The sequence below is a fragment of the Hetaerina americana genome, unplaced genomic scaffold (assembly GCF_022747635.1).
Source record: "Hetaerina americana unplaced genomic scaffold, ioHetAmer1.1.p SCAF_61, whole genome shotgun sequence".
Lineage (NCBI taxonomy): Eukaryota > Metazoa > Arthropoda > Insecta > Odonata > Calopterygidae > Hetaerina > Hetaerina americana.
In genome coordinates, this window is record NW_027287217.1 from 2,589,381 (window position 1) to 2,603,056 (window position 13,676).

General features: G+C 39.0%; 1 protein-coding gene across 1 annotated transcript in view; it reads right to left on the bottom strand.

Moving 5' to 3' along the window:
* The window catches only part of LOC139695644 (trehalose transporter 1-like protein), a gene marked incomplete at its 5' end in the record, with an annotated part of 263,322 nt that overhangs the window by 40,132 nt on the left and 209,514 nt on the right, over window positions 1–13,676 (bottom strand). Inside the window, one exon of the mRNA XM_071594454.1 lies at window positions 4,130–4,294. Within this exon, the coding sequence (XP_071450555.1) occupies window positions 4,130–4,294 (165 nt within the window). The remainder of the gene's footprint in view (window positions 1–4,129; window positions 4,295–13,676) is intronic.

The window sequence follows — 13,676 nt, forward strand, 5'->3', positions numbered from 1 at the left end:
TTTTCTCGAGCCGTCTGGAGAGTTCGCAGAAAATTCAAAAAGAAAAAAAAATACCGCATGCCCTCCGGCTGCTTTCTTGATCTGCTTTCTGCTCTTTCAATGAGCCTACGGTGAAAGGGAAAACTCTTGAGTCCTTATATATACCCCCCCCCCGTCTAAAATACTTTCATATACATTTTTATCATCTTTTCCGTGTTACCTACTATACCGTTGAAGTGGTTTTGAATTGTCTCTTGAGAAAGTGGCTTCGTCTCGAATATTAATGTCGGTCTCGTCTGGAATTTCATCAGAGAATTCGTATCTTAAGTCTGCGTTCAGGCTACGAGCATTATTTTAAGCTCATTAAAAATATTTTTAATTGAATATTATTTACGATAATTCTGGGAGTATTAATTATATTAGATATACATTTTAATCATACACTGTTTAAATGACTGGAAGGTCACTCTAATGACGTTAAGGAACCGAAGTCACTTTAGAAACACGAGTATTAAAAACATTGAATTTACTAGACGGAACAAAATTAAACATTGCAAAGATATTAGGTACATTTGTAGGTGCATGTGTATGTTAGTTGGTAGTTTGTGTGTGGGTTGCAAGGGTTATTGAATGAATGCATACCATGTTTTGCATGTGGATTGTATAAATTTGTGGTTTTTGCATGCGGTTTTTTTTTTCTCAATTACGGGTGGAGCCCTAACACCCCCCGCCATACGCCCTTGCGGCGGCTTGCGGGGTATTTAGTAGATGTAGATAGAAAGAAGTATAGGTAAATTTTACCCGTTTTAAACACTATACCCTTGCTTTACAGCCCCCAAAAATATGTAAGAGTTTTAAATAACTGCAATACTAATTTGTATCTCACACTATTTTTTTCAAGGCATCTACTTAATGCAAGGTTGCATTAAAAGTCAAAATATGCAACATTTATTTTATCCCCAAAGGCATCATTAAATGAGGAAGAGTTTTATTATGTTATGCTCATACAAACTCGTGTTTAGTACACGTTAAACATATATAATTTTAGAGGATTTTTCACTACCACACACTATCGCTTTGAAATTCAACGGAGGCCCATGCCATCTCATTAACCACACCGTTGCGTTCAGAGATCCCTTGGTCCGGCGGTGAAAGCTGCGAGATCTAAAGAAATTCACTAGCTCTCCAGTTCGCGGGAATTATATCTCACGTGCTATAAAATCATGGGCAATGTGGTTCCGCGTATGCGTTCGGATTGAGGATAGAAGTATAAAGGATGGAAGTTCAAAGACAATGTTATATAACTTAAATAGCCACGAGCGGGCAACAATTTTTTAAAAAAAGCTTTATCTATGGAAACTCTCGAATACCAGATATACAGTTCTGCTCATGGACCATAACGATTTTCCCTCCGTGAATCAGTCATATTGCGTTAATTTTTAATTTAAAAAAAAATAATAATCTCCAAATCATCATCAAGTAATCCAAAATACAACATAGTTGTTTGAAACTGAGCCTAAAAGCTGGAGTAAAGAGAATGAACACAAGATAATACGCCAATATATTTTAGGAAGAGTAAACTAGATGTGTTGAAGCAAATTAGTAAATTTCAATTAGCTCTACGTAATATTGAACACTTAAAACTTGATTTGTGCCTCCGAGAAATATGTACCCCTTCGCCTAGGGTTCTGATTTCTACAAGGCGTAGACTGGCTCTTAATAAAGTGGAAAATGCACGTTCTCTTTCTCTAAATGCCCTCTAGGTGGGATAACTTCTGTTAATCTCTTTTCTTGTAGTCGTCAACTACCCCCAAACGCCATAAGTCTATCCTATATGTATTTCTTCTATCTTCTCCCAGTTTTCAATAACATTTCTCATTCTTACCCATACATATTCAACACCACTTCTTTATCCTCTCAATACTACGTTTCCCATTCGTTTCAATTCAGCACTCTTAAAAGGCGTCGATGTGCATTCATTCCAACTTTCTCGACGTTTCTTAATTACACATGCTATGACCATAACACTCTACAATTAATGCTTTCAATATTAGTTTCTTTATTTAGGTCTTTAGTCCCGATTATCACTATCGACTACTATGTATCCCCCTTCATAACATTAAAGCAATTTATCTTGTAAACCTCTCATTTCCATGACTATTTCCGTTTCAAACCTTGCCTAGACGCGCAAATTATCGCTCGAGAACTCATAAATTTTCTCCTGTCCTAATATTTAACTTCGACTTCCCACTCTTCCAGAATCTCATTCGTCACCTCCCTGTTCACCAAATGGAGTTAAATGACCACACGCAACTCCGCCCAAGTAACCCGAGAGCCGAAGAAAAAAAAGGAGTTCCTTCTAGTGGAATCTGGGAAGACCCATATCTCTATGCCAAGGCCCACCGACGTTCGTCAAACCCAAGAGGGTAGGTGAAGAGGAAGGAGGGACCATTCTGGTGTCCCGCATGAAAGTTGGGAGCGCGACCCGTGTGCTCCTCGCAGAAGAAGTTTGCCGAGCCCTCGTCTGGCATGTGTGAATGACAAAACGGCCTTCTTCGGCCTCGCCCTCCACCCCCCGCTCGCCATTTCGGGTCTTTCTAGGGTCAGCCGTCCTCCGGGTCGACTTGAACACTCCAGAGGCACAGGAAGCCATAGATTTAAAAAAAGGGGAGGATGGTGACATTGGGATACACAAGGCAAAACAATTACGGAGAATCAGCTCTGAGGGTGGGCTTTCTTTTAAACATATATATATATATATATATATATATATATATATATATATATATATATATATATATATATATATATATACATATATATATACATATAAAATATATAAACCATAAACACAGTAATCAACCCGAAGGTCAGTTTAGTAGGTGATGTTGAGAGTTCACCCAGTACCCCAGTACTAAGCAGTAGCATAGTAGTACTGCAAGTAGCATACGGCGTGTGAAATTCACACATCAGGGTAGGGGGCCCAGTTCCTTTCCCTGTGCCGGTTATGGTTTCCCAGGAAGACATGTTAAATGCAGAGTATTTTGATTGGCGATAGGGTGTTGAAGACCTTGTCAGAGTGGAGCATGTTAGGCAAGCAAGGAAAGGGCAGGAATACGAGTAGGATAGGCATGTTGGACGGAATGAAGGGAGGAAAGATGCATGCGGAATTAAAGAGAGGGCTTACTCTAAAGTTAATGTCAAGTTGTGCCATGCTAGGAGAGGCAATGGAATTGTCTTTGCGCAGCGTGTGACTATTCAAAACCTACCTTAACCGGTAGATAACTAATACGCATCCAATTCCTGTTCATAACCAATGAGCTAATGTTGAAAACAAATTACGAATCAACTCTCGTCAAACGAAGGAACTATGAAAAGATACTTTCTTCCAATTTTAAACCATTAATTAGATTTTATCTCTATTTACTACCGTGATCAAGAATAAAAACAGCTTACATTGTAAACTGCATTATTTTTAAGGGTGATTTTGAACATACGAAATTTTTTCCTATCCATAATAGCTGTGGTCCGTTCGCATAAGGCTTACCGATGACACGCTGGAATTGGGAGAGTGGTAAGTTTGAGATGTAAACAAGCTCGCCTATTTGAATGGAGGGTAAGAAATCAGCCTTCCCTTGTCACCCTTCCACATTGCTGTTCCTTCATGCCTTTCCTCCGTGTAGTACGTATTAGTTAATACGGGAAGTGAGGGACAGCTGAGGTCGTTTGTGCCATCGCTCGTTAGAGCAGGTTTTGCTCCCCATATTATCCGAAATGGACTAGACCCTCTCGCACCGTAGAGGCTCCTGCCTCTCCTTCAGCCAATCCTAAACGGACTATAATTCATGGTGCATGGATATCGTGCAGTCAGCAGATGACGCGAAACACATGACAGGCATATTGAAACCATCGCTCAAGTTCTCGCGGTTAAGAGGCATTCAATTTTGTCTGTGTTCACAAGCGATAAGTTGACAGGAGGAAACACGGCACTCGCTCGAGGGACTTCTCACGCACAAGTCCTTATCTTGCGCGTGCAGAGATACGAGTGCGTGGGAGTAACGTGATAAACTCGCGACCACGTGTACTCAGTCACAGCAATAGAAAAAGGTGTTTCCACCTGCGATGGAATCGGATGACTGCTGATGCTGACCTGTGACAAGTGCCATGAAGACACCTTGCTGAACTTTCCCCTGCTCACGGGTGCCGTCGGGTTCACTATGATGATGGTTCCCGGTACCAGATCGCATGCACTGGGGTGTATCACCACGGACTCCTTTCTCGGGTCGGGCGACGTGATGACAGCAGTCCCGTCTCTCTGTGGGGAGGAAAGAGAGGAGATGGCGTTAGAAATCACGACTGCTTCGAGTATCTGATTATTACACAAAAGGAAATGTTATGGCCTCACACTATTTAGGTAGGTTAGACCACAAAGATAAGATAAGGGAGATAGACTCCAGTAAAGATGGATACACAGATTCGTTCTCTCCCCAGACAATCAGGAATCCTAATAATAAGAAATCAAATCATTATAGATATAGTTAAAACATTCGATTCACAAGTGAAGATATGTTTAATACTGCGTAGACATAAGGCATATTCGCAGGTGAATCCACATGTATAGGTTAGTTGCTACTTTAGGTAAAGTATTGCGTGTACATTTGCATGTGTGTAATTTAAAATGATTTTTCAATGAATACTAAAAATATAGGTGCACGTAAATTTTTATCGATCTATTAAAATGACTTCATCCGTTCAATACGCGATACAACCAAAACTGTAAATTAAATGAAAAAAAATGAACTATCATAAATACTGTGGCGCTGGTACTATATCAATGATATTATACAAGTACTTTCAATAAAATCTTCTCGTGCTCAGTGCTCTAATTCCAAGAAAATAAAATTTCCATGACAATAAAATAAAATTGTTCAAAATGAAGTGACCCATCCCAGTGGAGAAGAGAACATCACAGCGATGGAATTTATTCGTGATCGATCAGGAAAAAAAGTACTCTTCTAAACTACACTTCACAAATTTTATTGAAATTTGAGCTTTCGTCGATATATATTATGCAAACGAGAGAGAAATAACCCTTTTCAGGAATAATCATGGATGAATTAATGTCTCAAAGTGAAGGTTGTACATAAAAGTGATCACAAACACTATTGCAAAATGCTTGCTCATCGATTCATCCACATATGCATCCTTGATTGTACTCTTGCGCTACATCTTGAGATAGCTCTTTAAGTTATTGTTTACTTAAAGGTATAACACATATTTGTGGCATTTAAGTATTTACAATATTCCTTAAATATGGCTAAATTCGCTTTTATCCTTTAAGTAGAATTGATTTTGATATAATTTGACTCACTTATTAGCTCACTGTTAACAACAATGGCGACATGGGAAAACACCCTTACCACGAAATCAATGCTCACTTGAAAGAAAAAATAATTTTGCACGTAACCTCAGAAATTTTACCGAAACACTCGTCTTTCAAGGAATTTTTCCGAATTCCAAAATTCCCATATGATAACTAGATCTGACGGTACTTCGAGAATTTTAATTTTTTCTTTTAAAGTAATGAAGAGTAGATATATTTCATTTCTTTAGATTACATGACAACATTTGGTCCCATCTTTAAAAATTGGTCTTATTCAGCATATAATTTGCACAAATTGAAATAATGGGAGACTGCATAGTAAGCTACTGCCGTCCTGAGTCCAGCCAGCAAATTTTGCATTTTACATTACCCAAATAGTTAAGCATAGATATTTCCCTAAAATTTTTCTCTACACATGGTAAATTAGTATTTTCAGGTAAAATTGTCTCCAAATCATTTTTATATGAATCGGGGACTAATTGTTTGTTGCAATGTTTCAGCGTCTCTGAAACCTTTGAAAGGATCATTTTTCAGCTAGAAAAGTATTATTCACTTCAGTCTTGAATCAATGGAATAAAATGGACGCATAAAAGCCCAGCATAATATGTATCAAGAATAGTTCTCCGATAATGCTAGCATCTATTTTCTTCTAGCAAATTAGGAGAGTTTCAGTTTTTCTCTTCTGGTCAGCATTTAGATATGATTTTGTTATGCTCAAAAATAAGGTTTTCCACTCGATATTCTCATGAGCTTTTTCGACCAAGCGTTGGAGTTTATTGCAATAAATATGGTCTATGATTCCCGATCTTATCTTATCTTCGGTATCTTCTACGGCTTCATCGCACGAAAACATCTTTTTCTTCACTTTTTGTATTTTAGCTAAGATTTTTTTACGTCTCACAAAATATTTCCTCACAAAAATAAATTCTCCCCTTACTACCCATTAACATTAAATAGGCTGGTGACTTTTGTTGGATCCGTGGAGTCATCATATAGTAAAGAAAATGTTTTTCGAAACAAAAAGTTTTTTAGTGGCAGTTTCAACTGAGGGTAAATCAAGCAGGAATACATATTTGATTGTAGTTTCTTGAAGGTACAGCCAGAGCTCCGATCCAAACTATGCCAAGTGCATTTTATGATGACTTAATTGGGGATGTCATCCGTAGGTTGAGCTTTCAGAGGATTGAATTATGCGCAGCAAAAACACTGTCATGCCCATCATATTAAAAAATCAATAGATTATTCAGATCAATGTGATATAATTAAGTAATAGCTTTTCTACCTCAGCCAAGAGGTGTTTAAAAGAGGCTGAAATAACATCGTTTAGGATAAATATTTATTGTTTTAAACTATTAATTATATGGGTAAAATACTTAACTCATAAAAAATAGTCATTTTTTTTATGAAAACTACGTTTAGATATTAAATGAATAACGAGTATTTCAACTTCTCTAAGGTCCTTCGGTCAGAATTCTAGTTCTTCACCTAAGTGTTTAAACAGAATCACACGCACGAAATCTTTAATGCCGCTCATACACTTCGCCCAATGGAGATCTATCCTTTACGTGGTCTGTTACAAGATCACTTAGATGATCAATTGAACGAATACTGCAGTAGCAAGTGGAGAACTAATTTGGCATTAATTAATTTCACTGCTCCGCATCTAGTCGAGATAAAAGATTACGTAGAATACAATGAATAATAAATATTTTCTAGACTGGAAATCACCCATTTTTAAAACTAAATGGCACCATATAGGCTAACCGGCATGAAAAAAAACCGGGTTATATACAATGATAACGCTGGTAACATAGATAAATGGTATCAATCACAATTTTCTGATATGCAAATATATTAGTGTTTTATTTATCAAAAATAAGTAATCTTTATTTTTTTTTAATTTTTCTTCTATAGACTTGATTGATAAACTAAATTTAGACAGAAAACGACTTATTAGAATAAATATATATTTTTAGTCACCCACACCTGAAATGAGCCACAATGGCTATTTTTAGCCTCACCTGGAGACCCTGGTGGAAATTAGGCCGTTAATGCTCATTGAGAAGAGAAAGGGGACCCATAACACTTCCCTGTGGCATGCCTACAGTTATACCTAACTTTAACTAATTCAACCTATCGATTACTACATTTTGCTAACGATTAGATAAGGAGTCCCCAATCCAATTGATCACTTCCTTGCTAATACAATAGCAGGTATCTTATTTTTCGTATCAATTTTATGTGGCGATCCTTGTCGAAGGCTATCTATAGATCTAAATACACAGTATCCACTTGTTTATTCCTTTCTCCCGATTCCAACACTTCATGAATAACAAGACCAAACTGTTTCGAATTCTGTGCTTTTTCCAAAATCATAATGTATACGAAATAGTCAGTTCTTTTTTTCGGGATATATTATCATTTAATAACAATTATATTTTCTAAGGTTTTGCAGGATATCGATGATAAAGAAATCGGTCTATGATTGCTATGATTGTTTCTATCTCCTCATGCATAGAGGGTTATGATGTTACTCAGCTTACAGTCGCGAAATACTGAGCCTTCTTCTATCGAAATGTAAGAAAAAGCTTTATAGTACCCAAGGTGACATGCCGATAGGAAGTTCCTTCGGTAATCTAACAGCAGGGATTCCTTCCGGATCTGTGATAGTATTTTTTGTGAAAAATATGTTCAGGATGTTTGAGTTTGCAGGGAATACACTTCGCCATAACTTAAGGTATATTAGTTAGGAATAATTTCCACGTGTCGGTATAGTGAGATTTCAACCTGAATAATTGTTCATCATTTTTAAATTTCTTTCGAATTCCATTAAATTCCCAGTATCGAAGGGATATAATTTACACTTTTGATCGACAACCTTTGGAAACTCCAATTATTCGAGTGACGAAAGCAAGCAAAAACAAACACATGAACCTTAATTGAATCAAAAGAACAAAATTTGTCCCAATTTCCTCGACGAGTAGCTTTCTCTCAGGGGTCGCGCTGTCCTTGTTTGAAATCTCGCCTCGGAATAATAACGGCTCCATGAAATTACTGGTAAATTTATGGAATTACCTCTACCGTCGCATGCCTTGAACTTTAATAGGTGAATACGGGCTTCTAGAACAATGGAATTTACCTTTCCCGTCATGCCTTTAGGCAAACATGCAGTTTCCACGTTCGCTAAAGGAATGAGTGGCGAACTCATGGGGGCACGCTAACAGGAGCTGAAGGGAGAAGGGATGGCGATGGGGAGAGAAAGAAATGATTGGGAGAGTAAAGCGACGCATTGACGGAGGTACAAAGCAGAAAGTGACGCATGCGCTGGGTGTGCACTATGTCCATGAGGCTAGGAAAAAGGCAGCAGCGCACTGGAAACACGCGAGGCCAATTGTCTACCTGGTTTCGTATCCCTTAAGGATTTTTTCAATCTATTGAAGTTTCGACGGTCATCATATTTAGATTTAAAGTGCATTAGCGATTTTGTCATGAGAATACTTCGAAACTTAACACCTTTGTCCCACAGTAATTTTTATGTCATCCTGAAATTTCTTTCTCGGCCTTTCTCTCCCTTTTCTCCTAATACTCCTCCCTCCATCATATTTATTATTTTTGTAGAAGTAAAGAGAGAATTCAATGAGGAAAAAATTTTATGAAAGAGATGGAGGAAAAGAAAATTAAATTTTTTGGGCAAGTTCTGCGGGATAACAACTTCCTGGAAATTATAATGGAGGGAGAGTGTAAATAGGGACTTGAAATAAAAAAGAGCGCGGGTAGGCCTTTCCATTATATGGATTTCTTTGATGAATATAAGGTTTACTGATAATAGCTACATTTTTTTATTCTACTGACAGCATATTATCTAATTGCCCCCGCAAAATAATCAAATTGCCCACTCCCATCTGGAGCGTTCGCTCCAGGTCGGAAACGCTCAACTCTATAACTTCATTTACGGAATGGAAATGTCAAGGTTAAAGTGACCATTTTGTTCAATTCCCATCGATACTAGAGCTACAAAATAGATGCATTGGAGTAAGTATGTAAGGTTTCCCAAATACCAATTTTCTAAATTGGGGGCGTCCCGTTCCTTTCATATTTTTTTGCCTCTCTCTCTCGGCCGTCGGAATCGTCAGTCCGTGTGCCGCCCTCCGCAAAGGAACAGGTGGTGGGTTCGAGGAACGAAAACAAAGCGAGGGAAGGAGGGGAGAAAAAAATTGAGACTCCCTCCCGCAAAATAAGCTCACTTTCTCGCTTAATTTCCTCCCTCCCCCCAGCCATCCGGAGTTCCCCCCCCCCCTCTCCCCCTTCCTCATCCTCTGCTCTAACATCTTGATGTATTATCCATGAGAGGGAAATCGACTGGTTTTTTCCCCATTTGGGAAGGGAAAAAAAAGAAGGACGGAGAGACTATTTCGGTTGACTTGCTGTGTGGGGTTGGTTTTGGGGGAAGAGACGGAGAGGAGGAGGATGCCGGCCGGCATTGCCCTTATAGTTTTTACCCTGTCGTCTGGAGTTATCTTCAAGTTGAAGAAGGGAAGATCCCCGGAGGGAGGGAGGGAGGGAAGAGGGACAAAAGGGAGAGAAAGAGGTCCCGTGAGTTGTGTGAAGGACCCATCCGGAAGTGAGGCTCCTTCCGTATCCTTATCCTTTAACGCTGGCCGAAGGCGGCCGGGGCTAAAAATAAATATGGGGTTTAAAGGGGCGTGGGTGGACTAGAAGGGCGAATGGGCGGGGGAGAAAGGACGTGGGGGGAGGGGGGCGAGGAGGGATTGGGAAGGAGGAGGAGGGAGGATTATCGAAGGACGCGAAAAACTGAATGGGGAGGCGAGGGATGGTGGGTCGGTCCACTGCGGTTACCCCCTCCTAGAGGTGGGGGAGTGGGCGAGAGCATCTTGCCGCACATGCTCACAGGAGGATCGCCTCCCTGAGAACCCTCTTTCACCGACCTCCACCTTTAAAGCGTTACATCCTCAGGACGTTTCAAGGGTAAGATAAGGAAAGGAAGACGCACCTAAACAGGAATGACCTGGATACATTTTTTTTTCTCTATTACCGCAATAAAAAGAGAAGTGCACGTGAACATTTGTATCACTCACTACGTGCCAAATGTTACAAAATAATCGAGCCCATTGGCATTTGCTGTCACACCAAGAATGAAACGTTTGACGTCTAATTCCAAAGGAAGACCAGGTGGCAAACATACTACGGAACGAGTGTCGGAGAAGATCTTAGAGAAATTCATGACATAGTTTCTCTGGAGGAGGAGGATGCCTGTAGTTCTTAAACTTAAATATTAACTAAAATTTTTAGATTATTTTGCTTGGAATTTACCAACATTTTTTAAAGCTTTTTATCACTGAGGGTTTGTTACAGTAAAATTACAGCATTAAGACTGTCTTCAGTAATCTTTTTATTACTTTCGTTACGAATTTGAATAAGTAGATATCACAAGGCTGACAGTTTCTTAGAAGACGAGGTCCTCCTTTTTGTGCTAAAACATCCTACTCTTACTCCAAGCACCTATTTATTTAAGCAACACATGGCTCTTTGTGAAACGCCAGCAAGTAGAATCTTCTGAGTATCGTAGCATCGTAGCCAAAGATTCTAGACAAGCAGCTGGGGCTCAGGGAATCAATCGGCCACCATACTTGGCGCGCTTCCTACAAATAAGTGGATCCTTTAAGTAGTATGTATCTAGCATATCTTTGTGAAATTTGCCCAAATGCCCTGCATGTCATTCACTTTTCACAAAGGTTTTGTTATAACGTTGCTTACGAATAGACACATGAAAACAGATTATCTCATGAGTTATTATTTTCCATCATTATCTCACAAGTTACCTATCTGTTGTGAGGATAACGAATTTTTTTCCCGGGAAGTTTTTCGGTTTTTTCCCAGATCCATGCTGAGGAAATATTTTCGCGTAGCTTTTCCCCTAAGTTTTAGTATATGTATAGGTTGCGTAGACTAATGGTTTGCAAAATCGACAGATGACCAGAGGGTTCGGAAACGTCTCTCGACGCCACAGCTTAAGTCCAAGATGTGTGGTTTCCTGAGTAGCTGAAGATGTTAGGAAACCATCAGGGGCGCTCAGGAAAAGAAACGGTTTCCATGTTTAGCCCAAAAACGTGAATTTCACACGCTTCTTACCATGCGAGGCATGCCCTTCAATTCGTTCACATCGCTAATTCATCGAATTGCAGTTTAAAAAAAATGTTTTCGGAATTATTTGTTTTTCAATTAATTCCCACTCAATCCATGTTTAAAGTATATTCTGCTTAAATCCATATATGCATGTCCTCTGTATATAATTTTGAAATGTGGGTCACTGTAAAAGTTATAAAAGAAGCTATCTCTTTCGTAGCAAAAGTTTGTGTTGTGAAGTGACCCCATTATCGTATCCCAGTATAAACACATATACTCGTATCTAACCGCTTATAAATTTGTAAAATTTAGCGTCAAATGTTTGCATTTAGTTTTTGAATAAAAAAGCGGTTCGCCTATGCTCGTATAGGTGTCCGTTTTGCACTACTCGGTCGAGGCAACTTGCTCCCTCGAATTACAAGCGGTAGATAAATATCCTGCGGTAAGTCGTCAAACGAACTTCTCCCGCCATGTCCAAACGAAAATCCCATGTTCCCCTCTCCCAAAAATTCCCACATTCCTTAGCTCAGGAAATCCCTGGGGGGGGGGGAGGAAGCGTCAAGCACTCCACCCCATTCCCACAACAACCCCCGGCGAACATATCGCCTTCCTCGCCTCATCGTCTGCTTACACGATCAACAAAACAACCGTCCGTTATTGCTGACTCGTTCGCTCATCCGTACCACCACACAGTGAAACGGCACACAAACACATTGACTTCAAAGTTAGCTCTACCGCATGAGTAAATTATATAATAGTCTCGACACGAATTATTCATCGAATTGCGGACGGAAGGAAATATAAAAATATTCATTTCAATTCATTTCGTCTCACGATGTCATTACGTCTGGTCTGAAACTATCGTGTTGCTTCTACACTCACTTCTATTATAAAAGCGAACCCCTGTTATAGCAAACTGATACTTACAAAGTCATTTATTCATTTGCGCTACCCTTTTTCAAATTTGATGGCTTGTCATATTGACCAAATTTTCTTTGATAAGACAGATTTGAAAAGATTTCCCCCCTGAAATGAAATATGTTCACGATAAAGATATATTTTAGCCATACGCGAAAAGGATAGAAATGCCTACTCAGTTTTTCCTCACGACTATTGGTATAATTTCATGATATTTAGCTGATATAACGGCAATTGTATACAGAAATAAAATCTTATCTGTTAAAGCAGATGCGACTTTAATTCCTCCCCGTTTGATTTTTATTGCACCTGCTCCCGACTTCAGTGCATGATAATGACGAAGGAGAAATAAATATGCTAAGGAAGCATATTGAGGAAGAGCTAAGCTAAATGGAATTATTTCCCTGAAATAATCTAAAAATTATGCTTTTTTACTTTGCCTGCCCCGACAGAGCACATCATGAAGCCTTCTGCATGCGTCTTTGAGTGACGTTTAGAGACAGGACACTTTATTTCCATAAATTTCCAACGCAGGGGTGATGTAGGCACTTAGAAATGCTCCGTTGCTTAGGTTCCTGCTCCATCGTAATCATATTCCTATCCAAAGTCATGCTTCCGAAAATATTCTAACTGCAATGGCAAACTTGACCCAGTTTGGGATTATCGAATTAGTGCGAAGTAAGATATTCATCGGTTAGAGAAGAGCGTGGATAATATAACATTTGTTAGCATAAAACTTTACCATCAAAGATAAATAGGGCGCTCACTTCGTATTAGCTTAACTGTGCTCATGCGATAGGCAATTAAGGATAGGCAGCTCCCTTCCTAAGGTACTTCAATCTCCTGCTGATGGGTATGCATTACATAATGGTATTGCAACTACAGAACCCGAACGCATACGACGCTCGCCGTATCGTTGACGCAAAAGGTAACTCCGGCATGGATTTTAGCGATGTTCGTGGAAATTGGATACATCAAAAGGAGGCTATTGAAACTGACATCGGTATCTTTAGAATAAATTAAAATTAGATTTTAGGCAATGAAAATATTTCCATGCTTTCTTTGGAGTAGTATAACGGAAAAAGAAGGTTTTTCTTAGGGAAAACCAAATTTTTATGAAGGCTTGGAGGAAATAAAGTTTAAAGTAATTATACTATAGCATTACACGTGCTGTTTATTTAAACTATAGTTATTGGGATAAATTTTAATAAAAACATGTCTGACGTGAAGAGCGCCAATTAAAAAAAATATT